Source organism: Labeo rohita, chromosome 5 (genome assembly GCF_022985175.1).
Source record: "Labeo rohita strain BAU-BD-2019 chromosome 5, IGBB_LRoh.1.0, whole genome shotgun sequence".
Taxonomy (NCBI): domain Eukaryota; kingdom Metazoa; phylum Chordata; class Actinopteri; order Cypriniformes; family Cyprinidae; genus Labeo; species Labeo rohita.
In genome coordinates, this window is record NC_066873.1 from 27,067,764 (window position 1) to 27,089,298 (window position 21,535).

General features: G+C 36.6%; 2 protein-coding genes across 2 annotated transcripts in view; both read right to left on the reverse strand.

Annotated features, from left to right (window-relative positions):
- Positions 1-3,646, reverse strand: part of LOC127165127 (myosin-2-like) — a 150,855-nt gene extending 147,209 nt beyond the window's left edge. Inside the window, exons 1-12 of the mRNA XM_051109446.1 lie at positions 3,523-3,646; positions 3,023-3,060; positions 2,419-2,644; positions 2,186-2,329; positions 1,945-2,101; positions 1,825-1,852; positions 1,532-1,643; positions 1,302-1,394; positions 1,103-1,166; positions 360-458; positions 178-281; positions 7-95 (exon numbers count right to left, since the gene is read on the reverse strand). Of these exons, the coding sequence (XP_050965403.1) occupies positions 7-95; positions 178-281; positions 360-458; positions 1,103-1,166; positions 1,302-1,394; positions 1,532-1,643; positions 1,825-1,852; positions 1,945-2,101; positions 2,186-2,329; positions 2,419-2,625 (1,097 nt within the window). The 5' untranslated portion in view covers positions 2,626-2,644; positions 3,023-3,060; positions 3,523-3,646. The remainder of the gene's footprint in view (positions 1-6; positions 96-177; positions 282-359; positions 459-1,102; positions 1,167-1,301; positions 1,395-1,531; positions 1,644-1,824; positions 1,853-1,944; positions 2,102-2,185; positions 2,330-2,418; positions 2,645-3,022; positions 3,061-3,522) is intronic.
- Positions 3,647-6,866: 3,220 nt separating this feature from the next.
- LOC127165128 (myosin heavy chain, fast skeletal muscle-like) lies at positions 6,867-9,570 on the reverse strand. The gene is made up of 8 exons (XM_051109447.1): positions 9,436-9,570; positions 9,178-9,285; positions 8,306-8,485; positions 8,051-8,219; positions 7,844-7,968; positions 7,442-7,750; positions 7,088-7,336; positions 6,867-6,935 (listed from the first exon to the last, which is right to left on the reverse strand). Exons 1-8 carry the CDS (start codon positions 9,568-9,570, stop codon positions 6,867-6,869), a joined length of 1,344 nt encoding a protein of 447 aa, XP_050965404.1.
- Between the last annotated feature and the right edge of the window lie 11,965 nt (positions 9,571-21,535).

Genomic DNA, 21,535 nt, shown 5'->3' on the forward strand with positions numbered 1-21,535 from the left:
TTGAACTTCATGTTACCATGATGGAGCACAGCTCCAGTGAACTTGTAGATGCCCATCTTCTCCTCATTACTGAAGCCCAGAATGTCAATAGCAGTCTGGAAATTACAGAGAAGAATAAGATCTAGGATGTGCCATATGTATATAGAATATGTCAATATTCAAACAGCATTGACTCACATCAGTAGCAACCAGCTCCTCTTTATCATCAATGCTTGGCACTGTGATCTGACCCTGACTGCACATGGGGAAGTCATAGGGGTTGGTGGTGATGAGTGTCATTTCTGTAAAATACATACATTAGATATTAGTATTTTATGTTATTATTTGGCATCAAAACAGAACGAAATATATGCATCTACCAATCAGCTCAGGCTTGTGGTTGGTCATCATCTGGTAGAAGATGTGGTAGCCTCTCTCGTCTGGAAGCTGGAATGTCACTCTAGACTTCTCCAGCAGATCTGTTGAGAAAATGTACTTAAGTCACAATCATCTGAAGAGTGACAGAAAGAAATGTGGAGGATGGGTAAATAAAATCATGTCCACCTACATGTCTCAATGTCAGCACTAGCCAGTTTTCCAGATGTACCGAAGTGAATTCTGATGAATTTACCCTGTTTTAAACAAAATAAGATAATACATAAATAACAGTAATAATAACTTCTTTTAAAATCAGTAGTTGTCATCAGCTCACAGTCTTAGCATTATCATAAATGCTTGGCACTGTGATCTGACCCTGACTGCACAAAAAGGGGAAGTCATTATTATTGGTGGTGATGAGCGTCATTTCTGCAAAATATGTCAAAATCAGCATTAATGAGCCATTTCACAAATTAAATATATTAAATGGCATTGAAACAAATAGAGCACATATTATACAATTGATGAATGAAATATGTGCATCTACCAATCAGCTCAGGCTTGTGGTTGGTCATCATCTGGTAGAAGATGTGGTAGCCTCTCTCGTCTGGAAGCTGGAATGTCACTCTAGACTTCTCCAGCAGATCTGTTGAGAAAATGTACTTGAGTCACAATCATCTGAAGAGTGACAGACAAAGACAAATGTGCAGAATGGGTAAATGAAAATTAAATTATGTCCACCTACATGTCTCAATGTCAGCACTAGCCAGTTTTCCAGATGTGCCAAAGTGAATTCTGATGAATTTACCCTGTTTTAAACAAAATAAGATTTGACATAAATAACAGTAATAATAATCTCTTTATAGAAATCTCTGTATAGAAAAATCTAATACAACAAACCAATTGTATTGGACTGGACTGTAAATAAAAAGTGGTGAACTTACAAAACGAGAGGAGTTGTCATTTCTCACAGTCTTGGCATTACCATAAGCCTCAAGCAGAGGGTTGGCAGCAATAATCTGGTCCTCAAGAGAGCCCTGTGTTGTTTGAAGGATTTTTATTAATTTTCTGTTTCATTTCTAAACACTGTTTGCAGGCATTTTACAAATTCAAACATCATAAATTGTGAGATTGTAATTCACTATCTTTCAGAATAATGTTTTATATCTCATACCTGCATTTTGCCGGCAGTCTGCTCTTTCTTCTTATCACCCTGAACTGCAACTGTGGCAAAGTACTGGATGACACGTTTGGTGTTCACAGTCTTTCCAGCACCAGATTCTCCACTGGTTTATGAGAGATTAGAAGACAGAAGATGATAAAACATGCAAACTTCTCGGACTCATTCAAAATATTCTTAATCATTTTGCATTCTTTAATTTTCTAATCTCCATATAGATACATTTTTTTTGATTTTTTAGGATTTTCTGGTTTTTGTCATAGTCTGTAAAATTCAAAAATACTTACGTAATCAGGACAGACTGGTTTTCTCTATCTGTTGATTGAAATGTGTACAATTTCTGGTAAATCTTTCTTTAATTAACCACAACTTTAATATACACAATTAACTTCATAAATCAGTCTTACCAGTCAACATGAACTGATAGGCGTTGTCAGAGACAGAGAAGATGTGGGGTGGGGCCTCCATACGCTTTTTGCCTCTGTAGGCAGCCACCACTTCTGGATCATACACTGGGAGCCACTTGTAGGGGTTCACGGTAGCGCAGAACAGCCCAGAGTAGGTCTGAAATGAGCAGAGACATGGTCAGATTGCAACAACACAGACAAAATGAACGTAAATGCTGTTTTACTTTGCTTCAGAACTTACGTAGATCATCCATGCGGCATAACGCTCTTTGAGGTTATACAGCACAGAGGGTTCATTGAGATGGGTCATCATGGCCATGTCCTCAATCTTGTCAAACTTGGGAGGATTCATTGGGTGGACGTCATCCTCCTTAGCAACTCTTTCCTATAAAATTGATTCATTAGATATTAGATAGAAAAAAATATATGTAACATTAAATATGTAAAATGTTTTTTAAAAATGTTAAAAATGACCTCTTTAGTGTCATTCACAATAACAGTGACTTTGCCACCATCTTTGCTCTTGATTGTTCCCTTGACGTACAGCTCTTTATCATCAACCACGTAGCAGGCAGTCTTTGCATCGAAGGGTTTATTCTGAGCCTCGATTCTCTCCTTCTCAGGCTTACGGAGGTAAATGGCAGCCTTGCCATAAACGGCCATCTCCGCGTCCGTACTCATGGTGGCGGCTTACTAAAATCTGGATACAAAACATTGAGGTGCTTTTTGGATCAATAAAATAACTAGGGTCTTATGCAAGTCAGGTCTTTATAGAGTATTTAAGAAAATAGTGTAAACTCTATAAAAATAATAAAAAGAAAATGTGAACACACTAGTCCTTAACTGATGGTGTTCTTGATTAGCTCTGCTGTCACAAGATTAATTTTGCTGGTGTATTTTAATACATAAACATAAACTGAATAAACACAAATTAAACAGAATGCTTTTCTTTCAGTTCTGTGTATCACTGTATAAAACCCTCAAAACTCATTTATCAAAAAACATCAGCACATCTACATTAAGCAGTAACCTTTTAATATTCAACCAAACTTTAATGCAGTAACAATGTAGCACCTACCTTCCTGCTCCTTGACACCAGATGAAATTTTTTCAGCCCTGCCAAGAAAATCAGTTAAACGTAAACTACATTTAGTCATAGATGGTTTATGTGAATGTGGATATTACATTTTGCATTACGTAAATGTTTATTTTATTGGTAACATTTTACAATTTGTTAACATTAGTTAAATGTATTAACTAACATTAATGACCAATGAAGATTTATTACACTACTTTGCCAATTTTGCTAATTTTAAAAAAACAGTCGTTCATTTTTTGTTCATGTTAGTTTGCTGTGCATTAACTAATGTTAACAAACACAACTTGTGATTTTAATAATGATTAGTAAATAAATGCTGAAATTAACAGTAACTAAGATTAATCAACATTGTGAAAGTATGCTGTAAAAGTTATGTTACCATTAAAGTTCAAATTAAAGACTTAATCCTCTGTCATATCAACTGGTTTAGTACAGTCACATACAAACATCATCAAATGCAAACTATTTCAGCCTCTTACCACTGGTAGAAATTCCTCTGGTCTCCTCTGATCCTGGTCGTGCTCTCCCTCACTCTTATATTGAGGTCTGTTTGCACACTAAGCAGAGTCTAAATATGGATTAGATATTGAAGTCTTATTTTATAAGAAGCTACATCCATCTTCAGTCATCAACGTACATAACAGCCGTTTACACAGTTATAGTCAGCACATAAATTTGACAACATAATTCTTCAAAAAGGAATTCATTCTTTGGATTTGGATTAAATTACATGATGGTTTTAAATATCATTAACTTTCTTAGGAATTATATAAAACTTTTCCATTTTACATATCTATTTACATATTTACTTTTATATTCTTTCATTTTTAAACTTACTAACAAGAAAAATTATTTTCTTTCTGCATGGGAATAGGGCTGCCATTGATTTAAATTATTTTTTGCAGAATTTTTTTATTAGGGAATTATTTTGTTGCAGGTGTCATGTTACTTGGGGACAGGGAGAAAGCAGGAAGCAAGGAGTAAACTTTACAGTCTTTAACTAAATGAACTAAATGAAACAGGAACTACCAAAAAAGGGCATAAGAAAACAGAAGGGAAAACGAGGACAAGGAGCACATGGACATGGACTTCAAAACAAAAGACACTTGACAGTCCATAAACATGACATGGTGCCCCCACTGGGAGGTGTGTCCTCACTCCATACAACATCAAAGGGGTGGGAGGGTGGTCGCCTTGGAGGCCCGTACAGGACGGGACACCTCCAAAGCAGCACCGGATCCGGGCACCATGGCGGATCAGGGAGCTCAGGGGACCATGGCAGGACAGCCAATCCTAGGAGCCATGACAGGTCATGGAGCTCAAGGAGCCATGGCAGAGCAGACAGCTCAGGAGAGCCATGGTGGAGGTGGAGCTGGGAGCTCTGGGAGCCTTGGCAGAACAGGGAGCTCAGGAGGCCATGGTGGACCAGCCTCTGTGGTCTTACCCTTGACCCTCGACCAGCACTCTGTGGTCAAACCCTTGACCCCCCTCCCAAAAAAAATCCCTTTGGGGGGGATTTATGGGTTTTGAGGCCTTCCTGGCCAGCATGCTTGGTTGCTCTGAGACCGACGTGCTTGAGGGACCACTGGCCGGAGGGCTTGATTTGGGTGCAGCCGGCAGGCTCGAGAGAGCTGCGGCCGGCGGGCTTGACTTTGAGTGGCTGGCCACTGGCTGGTGTTTTCTGGGCTGAGGACAAAGACATTGCTGGGAGGAGATGGGTGGTCAGAACATTTGGACAGGTACATGGAGGGCTCTGGCATGGGGTAAACTGGAGAGATCAGGTGGTTTTCGGAGAGGGGCTGGGCAATGATGGCTTTCAACCTCTTCTACTTGAAAACTTGAGCCATTTAAATAAAAGACATTATTAACCAACTCGATCAGGGGGAAATCATACGTAGGGAGATCATAGCCGATTACATCATCATCCTGCCCCAGTCGAAAATAGGCACAGAGAGCACAGAAAACAGAAAACTACCAAAAAAGGACATAAGGAAACAGGAGGGAAAACAAGGACAAGGAGCACATAGGACACATGGACTTCAAAACAAAAGACACATGACAGTCCATAAACATGACAGCAGGTTAAATTAGAATAATATCAAAACATATAAATGTCACATTTACAATCTCAAATTTTTAACATAAGGACAAACACTTAATATAACAGATATACAAGCCTGTAGAATTGAAGATTGAATGACAGATTGAGTGACCTAACCTCCATGATACCATGATCTCTGCCAGTTCACTGCCAGTGTATACGTAGTAAAGTGTCTATTTATACCTAATGCAAACTGATCCTTTTTATGATTGGGATGGGTAAACTATATTACTTGACAAGGGGAAAAGATTCTGTAATTTGTTCATTTACTTTGTCGTGAACATGATGAAATATTTTATTTATCAATTAAAGAAGATACTTTGCAATGCTGGGCATTTTTCTGAAGGCCTCAAGGCCAAACTGACTGACTGTGCAGGCCTCACAGCCCACGTGACTGTGTATACATAAGGAAGTACCAGAGATGGGAGACGCTACATGATGAGATGATGCAGAAATAGATAACGTGTGTAAAAGTCATTAAAATCCTGATAGCTCATTAAAATCCTAAAGTGTATATGCATTTGCAACCTTGAGTACTTGGAAAGTAGTAGATAAGAGAAAAACAAATTAGCAGGTGTTTTTCTACAATGAAAGCAAGCATTAAGAAAGATAATAAACAATTGTGGAAAAGTACTGGGAATGCCGTATCAAAAAATGGTCTGTATGCTCATTGGACAGTGACAGATAACAAAATTGTACATGGTATCCTGGACACAGAAAGATTCAGATGTTGTGCAGGCATCTCAGTTTTGTTGTCTTTTTTGCAATAAAGACTAATTTGCTGCCGATATTTTTGGCTATGACTGTATATAGTTCAAGTTATAAAACGATCCCCCAAGGGCCATCACACTTTCTCCAAACCCTTCAGACTGCACTCACACAGTCCCAATGCAATAAACTTTATAAGAGAGACAGGAAAACCTAGCTGCACTGACCACTGCTTTTGGCAAGTAGTTTGTTAATCATATTGCTACAGTACAAAGAGCAAGTTGCTTGAGAAATATAGTGTCTCTAAGGATGGAAATTTAATATCAAATAATCAAAATTTTTGTGCAAAAACATTATATCAAGATGATATTTCATATTTTTATGGAATCTTTTTAACTATTTTAAAATCTTTAAGTGTTAAAATTCAACTCTTGACTGATGAATCAGATCTAAATGATTAAAGGTGAATAACAGTTTAATAGTTTACTTCAGATATTTATGATGTGTTGTGACAGTGAACCTTGCTGCAAAATCACACATAAAAAAATTATATGCTAAAAAGGTTTATTTCTTAAGGGCAAGAAAGGTACTTCTAAAAAGAACATCATATTATATGACTTTAGTAGATGTTCCTTTTGGGTTTCAAAGATTCATTCTTCTTTGGCATGGGAAAGAACAAAGAGGCAAATTGGCCTATAATTTGGATAAACAAGTTGAATAAATTATCTCATCTACTTAGTCTGACCTTTCCAGCATCACGGCTCTTTTTGACCTGAGACTCAGCAATGTCAGCACGCTCTTCAGCCTCCTCCAGCTCATGCTGCACCTTCCTCAACTTGGACTAGGACCTAAAGGTTTTTTTGTGGTAGGTTCCATAACTATGCTTTAGTCATTATGACAACCAGTGGTATCAAGAGAGATTAACATTGCAATATGAATAATTCCAGTGTCAAAATGTCCTATTAAATTTACATACCGCTTCAGCTTCAGCCTGCCTCTTGCAAGCTTCGACCTTCAGCTCTTCAGCAGCAGCTTGTCAACCAGATCCTGCAGTCTGATGACGTTCTTCTTATCCTCCTCAGTCTACAAACAATGCACAAATGTGCTAAACTAATTCTTAAACCTTTACTACAAATAGGTATTGCCAGTACAGTAATATTGTGTGGATTCATTTGTCTGAAAGAACTTCTGTTCTGCAATATTGAAAGCAACAGTATTAACATTTCAAATGATGCTCTCAATGTCCTTGTAATTTCATTGTAAAAACAGTATGTCTTTTCCTGAGAGTGCAGCAGCCCAACACGCTCACTGGCGTCCACCAGCTCTTGTTCAGCCACTTTGCGGCCTCTCTCTGTCTGCTCCAGAGCAGCTCTCAGCTCCTCAATCTCAGCTTGCATCAGAGTGTTTCTGCGCTCCACCATGGCCACCTGCTCCTTCATGTCTTCCTGTCCTCTCAGAGCATCATCAAGGTGCAGTTGGGCGTCCTGACTGCTGAGCATAACAATAGCACTTCATTAACCCTTCACTTAATATAGGTTAGATTATTAAAACCTAATAATGCACCCAAAAGCCAAAGAGAAGTCATATACCTTGAGTTGTCCCTGAATGTTCCTGAGCTGTTTCTGGACCTCAGCAGCCTGGCAACTGATGTGGCTCAGCTGAATTTCCACCTCATTAAGGTCTCCCTCCATCTTCTTCTTGATTCTCAGGGCATCATTCCTGCTCCTGACCTCAGAGTCCAGAGTGTTCTGCATGGATTCAATGACTCTCTGGCTGTTCCTGTTGATCTGCTCCATCTCCTCATCCTTCTCTGCAAGCTTCCTGTCAATCTCACTCTTGACCTGATTTAGCTCAAGCTGGACATGAACAATCTTGGATTCCTCATGCTCCAGGGTGCCCTATTAATAACAAAAACAACATTTACATATCAGAATGAACAGCACAGTATAATGGTTTTAGCCAGATTTACATATTGATCTTCAGATACCCACTTTAGCCCTCTCCAGGGCAGTATGAATCTCTGCCTTCTCAGTCTCCACTGTCTTCTTGGCTTTTTCCAGCTCATGAATGCTCTTACCAGTCTCAACCAACTGCTCTGTCAAATCTGAAATCTCCTCTGTAGAAAGAAAAAATATAATCTCTATCATTATGAATATTCAGTAATCATATATGTTTACTTCATATTTTTTCTTTCTTACGCTGCAGATTCTTGTTCTCTCTCTTGAGGGTCTCCAGCTGATCCAGAGTCTCCTCATAGGAGTTCTTCATCTTGAACAGCTCAGTGCTGAGTGAACGAGCCTCTTTCCAACGGGCACCTTCCAGCTCTGCCTGACCTTCCTCATATTTCTGCTTCCATTCTGCCAGGACCTTTGATGAAGATGTTTTAGGCCAGGTTTCATTTGTAACATGTTCAACAAAACCCATTGCAGCCTATTTTATAAGAGAAATTGTACCTTGTCAAAGTTCCTCTGCTTCTTGTCAAGGTTGGCAGCCAAAGCATTGGCTCTCTCCACATCAATCATGAGGTCCTCCACCTCATTCTGGAGTCTCTGTTTGGTCTTCTCCAGAGAGCCACATTTGGAGTTCACAAGCTCAATTTGTTCCTCAGACACAGACACAGAGCCAGCTTCTTCCTGTTATGAATTTAACAACCATTGGTCAGAAAACGCATGCAATTGCGCTAATTATTTATACATAATCCCAGCTAACAGAAAACGTTATCCTAACTTTGGCTAACATTCTCTGAAGGTTTTCTCAAAGTTATCCAAAAACTTTAGTAGAACATTTTCTCAAGGTTAAATGACGTTAATAACATTCTGAACACGGTAGCATACAATTTTTTTTTTTTTTTTTGCATTGTTAGTGGAATGTTTTAGAAAAACGTTATTAAAAATGTCTTGACAAGATAAGACATAATTCGCATAGCAACATAATTTGTGTATCCAATGACACAAAGGCACATACCAGACACTTTATTTATTCTCAAACTTTTTTTCTGACATTTACAATAACAGTGAATGAGAAAATACACTAGAATGCAAAGTGTCCCAGCTAACAATTTTTGATTCACAGAACATTCCCAGATTTTTTATGGATTGTTTTTGGTCAGGAAAGCCTCCTTAACATTCCCAGAATGTATTCTAACATTCTTTAAACGTTTTCAGAATGTTAGTTTGTGGTTCCCAGGTTCCCAAAATTCGTTTTCTGTTTTTAGAATGTCATTGTAATGTTTCCCAATGTTAATATAACATTCTCAGAATGTTAGTTTTTAGTTTGACAGAAGATTTCTGGTAAAGCCGGTAAAGATATCAATAAACTCCCAAACAATGCCCTCCTTCTTGTACTCCTCTTGTTCCAGCACAAACATGTGGTTGAAAATGTGTTGCAGTTTCTCATTAGTGAAGCTGATGCACAGTTGCTTCATGCTGTTGAACTGCAGGAAGAAAAAGGACCATTTACTGATTACTAAATGTGACATCCGTAGTGTGACAATGTGACAACCATTTGATTTTGATTTTCCAGGTATTATCAAATGGCCAGAGTTTTCAGAACACAGCGGACTTGGATAATCTCATCTTGTTACCTGTACAAAAGACACCTGTCCACAGAAGCAATCAGTCAACCAGATTCCAAACTCTCCACCATGGCCAAGACCAAAGAGCTGTGCAAGGATGTCAGGGACAAGATTGTAGACGTACACAAGGCTAGAATGGGCCATCGCCAAGCAGCTTGATGAGAAGGTGACAACAGTTGGTGCGATTATTATAGAAAATATAGAAACACAAAATAACTGTCAATATCCCTTGGCCTGGGGACTCCATGCAAGATCTCACCTCGTGGACTTTCAGTGATCATGTGAATGGTAAGGAATCAGTCCAGAACTACACGGGAGGATTTTGTCAATGATCTCAATGCAACTGGGACCATTATCACCAAGAAAACAATTGGTAACGCACTATGCCATGAAGAACTGAATAATAACACTGAATAATAAACTTGCTTACTTTTTGTCCTGTGAGACCAGATGAAAGTTTCACTACCCTTCAATTAAAACATATAATTCATTAAAATGTATTAATACAAATAAAACAGAATTACTTAAAGTACATATGCATACATGATGATTACAATCTAAGCCTTTCAGTCAAAGTCAGCACAGGCTCTTACCACTAACAGGAATCTCTCTCCATCTGGCTTTTATTGAAGTTGATCAAGCACACTAAGCAAAACCTATACATGGGCAATGTTTTGAGAGAACGTTACGGACAGACTCACGGACAGCCTACCTGATGGAATCAGTCAGAATCAGAATCAGAATCAGAATGTGCTTTATTGCCATGTATGTTTACACATACTAGGAATTTGTTGTAGTGACAGAAGTTCCACAGTGCAATAGAATGACAGTGACAGGACCAGACATGAAAAAAGACATAATAAAAAGAACAATATACAATTATACAAGACATACGATGTGCAAAAATAGCAATAACTTTACAATATACAAAATACAAAATAAACAATTAACTATGTACGTAAGGTGCAATTAGAAGGGTAAATAAGTATGTGTGTTAAATAAATAACTGGATAAGTGAATGTATAATAGTGTAGTGTGTTCTGTGTTTATTGTGAAGTGTTCATGAGATGGATTGCTTGAGGGAAGAAACTGTTCCTGTGCCTGGCTGTTCTGGTGCTCAGTGCTCTGTGGCGTCGACCGGACGGCAACAGTTCAAAGAGGGAATGTGCTGGATGTGAGGGGTCCAGAGTGATTTTGCCAGCCTTTTTGCTCACTCTGGATAAGTACAGTTCTTGGAGAGTAGGAAGGGTTGTACCAATAATTCGCTCAGCAGTCCGGACTGTCCGATGCAGTCTTCTGAGGTCAGATTTGGTAGCTGAGCTGAACCAGACAGTTATTGAGGTGCAGAGGACGGATTCGATGATGGCAGTGTAAAACTGTTTCAGTAGTTCCTGAGGCAGGTTGAACTTCCTCAGTTGGCGAAGGAAGAACAGCCTCTGCTGGGCCTTTTTGACAATTGCGTCAATGTGGATGTCCCACTTCAGGTCCTGAGAGATGGTGTTGCCGAGGATGTCTCCACTGTCATTACAGTGCTATCCATGATGGTGAGAGGGGGGAGTGCAGGGGGGTTCTTCCTGAAGTCGTTAAACTGTATTGGTTAAAAATATTCCTCTAATTATTAAAGGTCACAGCTTCCATCTCCCAGTTTGTTTACAATCTTTTCATTGTTGTTTTAAAAGAGCATCAATGCAATATTAATGACATTTATTTTTAGTCTATTAATATAATACTATGACATCTGACATTCACTTAAGTTCATGTGAAATTTAATGGGTTCATTCTGAACGCATTAGTGTTGATTCATTAATCACACTTATTCTTGGCTTTTATGTTCCGTTTTAGACACGTCCAGTCTTTAAGATGTGCTAAATACAATCTTACAGCATTTCTCGAATCATTGAGAGTTGCAGTGTGATTTTCTCTGTTTATTAAAAACAATAATTTTTCACTCTGAAATCCAGTGGCCACAACAGGGTAAATATAACAAAATATGACACAAATCTGACAAGATATAGTTAGAAGAACTTAAAAAAAAAAAAAAAAAAAAAAAAAGGAAAACAAAGAAGTCTAGCATCTTTATTAAGAATCTATTATGTATCTTAACCTAATAACCTTGGTGAATTGGTAGAACATAGAAACTACATGTAAACAGGCCATTTAAAACAGTGAAAACACAACAAAGACAGCAAACATGGCTAATAATTCTATTAAACACAGAGTACACAGTTTGCGTAGTGCACCAGCTCCCAGGGGGGCACCATCCCAGTTGCTGAAAAAAAGAATTAAAAAATAAAAAAACACTCTGAGCAGAAAAGCACCCAATGTCATTTGCATTTTTTTCACTGTCCAATTGAATGAAGAGGCAGGACTTGCAGTTTAGGTTTACAGTTGCTTGGAAAGTCTGGAGACTGCAATGATGGAGGAGAAACATTAATAGCAGTAGCAACTGAAACTGATTTCATGCAGATTATTGTTACTTGCCTAGCAACATAAAAAAATAACAGCGCACTGCTCTAAAAAAAAGCGTTTTCAAACCTGAAATGTGCATTCTTGTCTGATCAGGGCCTGAGTGGCAGGCACAATTTAGCAATAATTTACCAGTAAAGATTGTATGTGTGAAAGGGGCCTAAAGGGGCCTATATAAACTTAAAGAAGAAGGATTTTCCAATCATTTGAGCTTATATAAATAGAGTTTTCATTTTATAAACTGTTTTTTTCCTTCTCATAAATGTTTACACCACCAGCTACCTTTCCCTGATCTTGTTGGCAAGCTTGTCTCATACAAACACTTAGAAACATTCCACCCGTCTGACCTTGCAGTTAGCCAAGCTGTAATTTCAGCCTCCTAAATGTGCTTTCAAGATTCATAACTGGTGATCATCTACTTAATTACTGTCTATTAGAACCTCTTAAATGCCAAAATGAATTTAAAAACTAGAATATAGGGTACTAGGGATATAATGTGAATCTATAACTTGATAAGTAAAGCTCACAAAAGAACTTTGAAATTGGCTAGTAAAAGCCTGAATTGAAACTTTTAAGTAAATTTAACTGATTGAAGTTATGTTTTAGGTATGTTTTGAAGCATGGCAGCTGCTTTGAGCTGCTTTACGCTGGTCCTTAGTTGGTCACGCTGGTCCTGAGCAGAAGCTAGATGCTTACGACCAGCACATGACCAACTTGTAACCAGCTCAAGCCAGTTACCATGCTTCAAAACATACCTAACCTGCATAAAGTATGGTGTTTTTTTAAAAAAGGTACAGTATATATCTAAACCTTAGAGGCAGAGAGCACCATTGACTGACAGACAAAACACTGATCTAAAATCCCAGATTTTAAGTGTATCAGTCACACATGATTGGTTTTAAACATATTTGTATGTAAATCATTTTTTTTAATAATTTAATAATAATTTTTTTCTTTACTTTTTACAGTCAGTACTGACATTTTAAAAATGTCCATTTCCCGCTTACATTGAACGGATTTCTAAACACCACCGATTGGCCTTTCACATGGCCGTGTTCACATGCTTAACGGATATGACTGTGATTGGCTACAATAATCGTCGCTTCACGCTCTTCACTGAGTGCACAAATTGAGGGCCCTATTTTAAGGATCTAAGCGCATGGTCTAAAGTCCAAATCCACTTTCTAAGGATGGCAAAAATTGTCCGCCCGCCTGGCACATGGTCTAAAAGGGTTGTCCCTATTCTCTATATGTGTGTGTTATGGGCATAATGTGCATTAAACCAATCAGAGTCTCATCTCCCATTACCCTAAAGAGTCAGTTGTGCTCGCGCCATGGCGGATACACTATTTACATGGCAGAATGAGTTACTGAGCACCCCTTCAAAACTTTCCCCTCCTCGCTGAACGTGATCGTTTTCGAAAGAGAGAGTGAAACCAAAAAACAGCTTGCATAAGAAAGCAATTGACTATCCATTATGACATGTGGGCATTTTTATATTTTTGTACACAATAATAATCTTTTACATTATAATCCTTTTATTTGTAATATTCGGCATGCTTGTGTGCTGCTGCGCGTCCCTGTGTGTGTAATAAGCAGAGTGTATGTGCACTGTGCACCTGCCTATAGGCGCATATTACTAACACGCTCTTTTAAATAACAAAAAATATATAGATATATTGCGCCAATGACTTTAGACCAGCCTGAACCATTGCCAAGTCAGCAGTCTTTCTCATTATTGTAGTTGGGATGGACATTTAAAGGGGTCACCGGATACCCATTTTCCACAAGTTGATATGATTCTTTAGGGTCTTAATGAAAAGTCTATAATATACTTTGGCTAAAAATTCTCAATGGTTGTGTAAAACAAACCCCTTTTTACATTGGCAAAATAAGCTCTGCAAAAATCATCCCATTCTGGTTCAGGCTGCTTTAAATGCAATGAGTTCTGCTCACCCCGCCCCTCTCTTCTCTCTGTGGAATGACGATCTTGTTTACCTTAGCCGCATTTAGCCGCTAAACTTCCTAACTACCACGTTATAAGGAAAGGTGATCGCAAAGATTCATAAAAAAAAGGCTTATACACACTTCTGCTGTAAGTGAAGCTGGATCACGAATGATTTGCGTGAACATAGATGCATTTATGTAGATCGGGAGGTGCATTGCCTTCACAAACAAACATAATCTACTGCATCTTCAGCGGCTCCGATGTCGGGAGTAAATGACGACTACTATGTTCATTATTACATCCAGCAACACAACACCTCAATCGCTCAATCGGAGATATTCTTGTCCAACTTACATCCCTGCTCCTGCAACGAAACAAAGAGGGCGGTCTTTTACAACTGATCTGAGGTAAGATGCTCATGTCAATCAACTATCGTGGGAGCGGCCTCTGTCGGTGTGACGGCGGACCGACAGGCATCTGAGAATGGCTAGGTTTGAAAAAGGGGATATTATTTTTACAGATTAATTAAAAACCACTGCATGGATTTTTATCATTATAGAGTAGATTTGTACATACACTGCCAACACACATTAATCTGCAAACAACAAACAGCATCCAATGACCCCTTTAATGAAAATGTAAATATTCTAATATTTTGAGATACTGGATTTTTGACTTTCATGAGCTGTAAGCTCTAATCATCAAAATTAAAACAAAGTTTTGAAATGATTTACTTTACATGTAATGAATCTAAAATATAAGAAAGTTTCAGTTTTTGAAATAAATAAGTTACAACAAAACAGAACTTTTTCACAATGTTCTTTATTTAAAAGATGCACCTGTATACAACTTAACCATTATAGGTAAGCTAACAACAACATCACATTACGCTGCCTCTGAAGCCTGTCCGAAACTGTTTCCAGAGTTGCCTTCACAGCATTCAAAGTCATTGCCTGATAGGGCAGCAGGGCAGCAGGTCAGCTGCAAAGTCTTTGGGACACAGCTCTTGAAAGACACCTTGTTTGAACATTCCGTCAATGCAAGTGTAGCAAACTAACAAACAAGTGACAGATTCAATAGAAACCCACCAGCCAACGAAAGCATAAAGCCTGAACTGCTATATGATCACAATTAACCTTAATGCTAAACACAAACATGCTGACTGAATCAGATATTGGCCAACCACAAAACTAAATATGATGAGAGGAAAATCTGTTGCAGGAGAGCAGAGCAGACTTTCAAAACATAGTCAGTTGTTGTAAGAAATTCCATTTAGGTTCAAAGAGCAAAAAAAAAAAAAAAAAAAAAAAAAGACTTTATCCTGCCTAATCTAAAAAATAGGGGCAGACTCAATGACCAGAAAGGTACAACTTGTCATAAAATGCATGAATAAAATGGTAACAGTAACAACAATCATTCCTAATAGGTTTGTTAGCAGTCTGGTCCACACATATGTTATGTGTTTCACTTCCTCTGGCTATGTGAGACACAAAATAATCACCTGAAAAGCATTGCACTAATGTATTCCACATTAGTGTTTTGGATTCAACAGATCTTGTGCTAAAATTTTGCCATGTAGACGTTCAGTTCAGTGCACTATAGTATTATTATAAAGGGACCAGTATTTTAATACAAAGTTAAGGACTGGAAATATCAAGGGCCTTATCAAGGGCTGAGAACCAAAAGGGCCTAATTTCACCAACTTTACAGGAGGGCCAAAACAAAAATTTACCATAGTTTGATCTGACTTTGTGTACTGATTTTAATCATTTATAATACAAATTTGCACACACATGAGTGACAGTACACTTATTGAACACTATTTTAACATTTATTTAAAAAAAAAAAAAAAAAAAACTATTATGTTTTTTAATTAAAAAAAAAAAAAAAAAATCACATGCGCTTTTTTGGCACATTTTTTATTCCATTTTGTGTATAAAAACATGAGAGCATCTGATGACAATATAAACAATGCATTATATTAATGAGTTTACTAGAAATAATCTATTAAAATAATAATAAAATAAAATACCACATGAAAAGTCCTTATATCAAATATCTTGCATTTAAAGACCAATATTATTTAAAGATCATACAGTCCTAATCAGTAATTACATTTTAGGCTTAATATTAAGAAATGTGCATTGTGCACAAGTAGTAATTCAAATAAAGTTTAATTATATTTTTATCTGTAAGTATAGAGTGATATGTCAGTAAATAGACAATGAATAAAGCAGATACTGTAGATATGAACTAGTATATAATAGGTGTCTTTTAAATACAGTTTATTACTGTAATAGATTTGTAATAAAAAAAAAGAAATATGATAGCAAATACCATTAACTGCATGACACTGAAGTAATGAATTGTATAAATATTATAAACAATAATAATAATAATAATAATAATAATAATAATCCCTTCTCTGCATTCTCTCACTTGTGGGCTAAGCAGTAAATGAGTGCCTATATTAATAAATATATAATTGGAATGTAAGTTATTGGTTACTACCTGCTAGCTAGCTACACCTCTCTGATATTGAATTACATGTGGTATTAGCCATTTTGATTCATCCACAGGCTTTACCCGCAATACATTTCTCAACGTCAAAGTGGCGCCCTTTTGGCACCAACTGGATTAGCATTTTCAGTGTCAAGTCTTTTGGTTTCTAATGAACAACTCCAAAATTATTAAGAATTTATTTGCGTCCTTTTTTTCAAACTCATCAAGAGCTTGCATTTGATATATCTCAATTTCACCCAAAACTCGCCCTTCTGGTTTTTACCCCATAATAGCCTGTCCAAAAAAAGGTCACCACCTGGATTTAATTAAGCAAATAGGTAAGAGTCAATTAGAAAATTGCTGCATGGATGATTATGTTTCAGCTGGCAACAAGTTATTTACTTTACTTTAACTGATACTGTGAGTAGCTTCTCATTTTTTTAAACAACCATTTCAGAAAACACATCCTGTGGTTGTGGAAAAGATGTTAATCTGTTTCAGAAGGGTCAAATTATTGGCATGCATCAAGCAAAGAAAACATTTAAGCAGATTGCTGAAACTACTAAAATTGGGTTAAGAACTGTCCAACGCATTATTAAAAACTGGAAGTATGGGCACATCAAAGTAAGAGACTGTTATTAGTCATTGATGAAATAGCTGTTTGCATCAATTTCAGCAGTAAGTACACCTGATTGGTCATGCTGTCATTCATTTAGTAAACATTTCACATTTCAAATAAAACACAACAGAACCCTGAATCAGGTTAAAACACACATTCTCTCCACAGCCCCCTTTTGATCTGATTGGGTTCTGCAGTTGCTGGGAAAGATGATTCTTTCTGTCTGTCTAGTATAAATGAATAAAAATATAAAAAAACATTTGTACCTCTGATAATTATGCTCAAAGCCCTTTGGGTTGACTAGGTTTAATGCTTTTTGCCATGCTTGATATTAAATGATTAACAAGAAATAAGATCATCAGGAAGATTAAGCACTGATGACATGGGATGATGGAGTTGTGTGTTCAGATCTTGGGGTGTATGCAGACCAGCCTAGTTCCTTAGGTTCCTTACGTGTAGTACAATTCCATTTAGAACCATATCATCCTGAAGAACCCATTTTTATGCTTAAAAGGTTCTTCGTGTTAACACTCTTAACATGGCACTTGATTTCCTTCTAAAAATTTAAATTTTTAACTTTCAACTTGTAAACCATTTCCTACCAATCATACTGTCCTTTTCCCCCATTTTATTTTATTTCATTTTATTATTACAGAAAATGTAAGTGTGACCATCTTTGTTTATTTGACTCGTCTTCTCCACTAAGTGACAGAGATATAGAATTTTTGACTGTTTATGATGCATAAATAACATCCAGGCACAGTAAAGCTATCCCAGTTCACACACTGTGGCTGCTTTTGGCCTTTATAATAACAACAACAGCAACAACAACAACAACAACAAATGGCTTTTGCCTAAACAAATGTGACAGACACACTGCGACTCCAAAAATGGTGTATTTCTACCTAGAGAGATGCCAGTCACTTCTAACAATGTTGACTGAAACTGTTAATCATTTACACCAAAATACACACATAATGATGGATGTAAAGACATCAAAGAGGATTGTATGGATATTTAACTTAAACTTGGCCTTCATTACAATGACAATTATCAGCTGTACTCATCTAATAACTGTTGTTAGACATTTTTTAACTCGATAAGTTCTAATAAAACCAGGCAGGCAAAGGGGTTAAAAACACTCTAAAATCTATTAATAAAATAGTCCTCTATGAACCATATACTTTTTTAAAGCATGGGACCTTATATATAAACTATACATTAGACTTTGGCTAGGTATGGTGTAACTGTAATAGTGAGATTCACAAGTGCATGCAACATGTTATTTCCAGAATTCTTAATGTATATTATTTTTTTTCCATTTTTGCACTTTCACAAACTGTGCTTTGCAACAAATGTACTTACTATAAAATGAAATGAAACAAAACAATGGAATGAAAAAAAATTCTTTGTCAATGTTCCCCATAGACTCCACTTAAAACCAACAAAACCAAATGGCCACTGTGTATTTAAAGAAATGCATTTTTTCCCTGTGAAATAATACTTGGTATGTTTCTATATATAAAAACGTTCTATGCATACATATTTTTTTCTATACATGCATACTATAATATATAGAAATAATAACTGGAGTAAAAAGTGTGCTATATGATATTCCCGCTGTTAAAACACATGCGCACACACATTTACTGTTAATGTATATATCACATTTTTACTCCAGTGATTGTTTCTTTGAAGTTATATATACGTAGCCATACACACTGCCAATTAGTATGGTAAAATAATAATATTATTTTAATAATATTTTTTTCCTTCATGCATTCAATACTTGCTTTGAGTAATAAATTGCATTTGTCATTCCATGCAAAACTTGGATGATATTAAAGAAATGAATGCTGCTATGCTTTAAGCTCTTTACCGCATATTAATCACACATAATTACCGTGGAAACATTTACTCTTCATATATTTCACACGTTTTACTCCAGTAAAAATTTCATTTAAGTTATAACTTTAATGAAATTTTTACTGGAGTAAAACGTGTGAAATATATGAAGAGTAAAGTGTGTGTGTGTGTGTGTGTCTCTGTGTAATTTTAATATTTTTTCCTCATGCATTTAATACTAATTGGTTTTGAGTAACAAATTGATTTTGTCATTCCATGCAAAACTTGTTATTGTTATTAAAGAAATTAAAGCTGCTATGCTCTTTACCCCATTAAAAGCTATTTCCCGAATATTTTAAATGTGGCATCCTATTTGCACGTTCCTGCAGATGTTGCAAAATGCCAACCATGATGACCGGCCTGAGTGCCCCACAGCTCAGTCTGAGCCAAACAGTCTACAAGAGCATGAGCTATATATATACTTGCTCATGTATCTCTTACAGGACACGTTACATATGTTTGTGTGATGTAAGTGACTGGGGAAAAAAAAAGGAGTTGGGGTGGAGTCAATCCTATTTCATTTATGGTAAAGAATCCTATAGAAAAACTATAGGAAAGGAAAGGAAAGGAAAGGAAAGGAAAGGACTCCAAAACTCTGGAATAGCCTTCCTGATCATGTTTAGGGTTCAGACACACTTTCTCTGTTTGAATCTAGATTAAAGACACATCTCTTTAACCAACCATTCACATAATGTATCTCATAACATTGCACTTCAGTTATATCTGAACAAATGTACATTACCATTCTTTTGCTTGGATTGAACAAATAATTTTTGCTTGGTTGGAAGAGAATCCACGCAAATTTGTCTTAATGTGCTTCTCTGTTGGTATCCTGAGGTAACTAGGAATTACACAAGCTTTAGTCTGGAACCAACCTGTACAAAGATCTGAGATAACAGAACACCTGAGAAGAGATGATGCTGACCCTTAAGAGGACCTTGGATGATACCAACCATTCAAAACTACCAGATTATGCTATAAGTTTGATTGCAACATAATCATTGCTGTTGATAGTGTTCACTGTCTGTTTGATTACGTAATTAACTAACTGCATGATTTGTACTGTACATTTCTGCCATATGGACATCATATGGCAGTCCTGAATGTTGTTAGTGTCTATCAATGGTAATTACTCAGTTATTTTTTATTATTTATTCATGGCATAGAGTGAGTAATTCTAAAAGACATTTTTAAGGCATGTTAGCAATGACTTATGTAAGGCACAGTAGTGTGAATGATGTGTGTCACATGTAGAGTACATTCAGGCCTGAATTGCAATGCCCTTTAGAGTGTGTTAACAGTGTACTGCAAAGCACTTTGTATATGAAAGTACTGTCAGTAATGTGGCAAAACTCTGTGGAGAAGCATCCTGTTGACAGCTGGGCTTCATAGACTCTTTGAATTTAAAACGCGTTTGGATGAAGTTGACAACTTCACACCTGCTGTGTTTTTACTTCTTTGCGATAGCTCTAAATAGTTTGAGCTCAGCAGCTCATCAAGGCTTCCCTACAGCAATAATTGATAGCCACAAACCAGCCAACAACTATCAAGCTTCTCATCAGTCACCCCCTCAGGGGGATATAGTGTTTAGCTCAGACAATAATCAGCTAAATCAAAACATGATTAATAGATAGAATATAGTGTTTTGAGTTCTAAAATAAAAGAAAAAGTGCATTAACATGTTAAATGTCAAAGCCCATAGAACTGCCCCTCATTTAGAGATAATTTAAATAAAAGTAACCATTACTAATTTTTAAATCAAAGTCAATTTTTAAATTCATTATCCATAAACTTAATTCAACTCAAAGTCAACTTTTTAAATTATCATCCATTTTCTTTATGCTTTAAATGTTTCATTTTTATTTATCCTACTGTGGTGCAGGTTTAAAGGAAAAAGGTCTAAATCTTTTTATCACCAGTCATCAAGACATCCAGGGTTTGCTTTTAGGCCATAACCCATACAAGGTCCTGATTATGATACAGGGCACTGGCTCTGATCAAATGTTCCTGACACATGACCTTTTCCGATCTGGTTTTTGCTGTCAAAGCTACATTTATTTCTGACCATGCCATCTGTTAACATGTAGTTCATGCAAACAGCTGCAAGCTTAACTCAGCGTCAACTCATGACCTTTTATAGACATGGATTATTTAGTTTACAGCAGTTTTGAGCTTTGTATATTTGAACATTAAATCAATTATTTAATATAAATTATTAATAACAACAGCTGTTATGAAATAATTAGGCCTAAAACCCTTTATAAATTCAGTGTATTGATAATAAAAGCCTAAAGTGTAATTTAATGGTAGCTTTGCACTGAACTAATCAATCTAATTTGTTGCACAATTGCCTATGAATGAACCTCTAGTGGAAGATTTCAAAGCTTATCTCTGTAATACTTTCTAGAGGTAATAAGTGGACCTCTGCAGTGTAATATAAAGACTCACGGATCACTTGATATTTAACGTAACATAATAAGGTAATGTAATCATTTTTATCACTGTAACATGAAAATGTTCAAGAAATTTCAAGGAGACTGCAAAGAGCAAGTAGAATCAGTCATCAAGTTGCTGTTGCTTTTAATCAAGGGATATAGGGAAGATATTGGTTTGAATTAATATGTGGTTATAGTGAAAAATTTGGATGCACCATCTCATTTTTACTATTG

What these genes read in the sequence shown, in the direction of transcription:
- LOC127165128 (XM_051109447.1), bottom strand. Translation starts at nt 9,570, where the DNA reads ATGGCCCATTCTAGCCTTGTGTACGTCTACAATCTTGTCCCTGACATC. An exon ending in GACAGGTGTCTTTTGTACAG is followed by an intron (nt 9,286 to 9,435) that starts GTAACAAGATGA and finishes TTCTTCCTGCAG; the next exon opens with TTCAACAGCATGAAGCAACT. An exon ending in AGCAGAGGAACTTTGACAAG is followed by an intron (nt 8,220 to 8,305) that starts GTACAATTTCTC and finishes TCTTCATCAAAG; the next exon opens with GTCCTGGCAGAATGGAAGCA.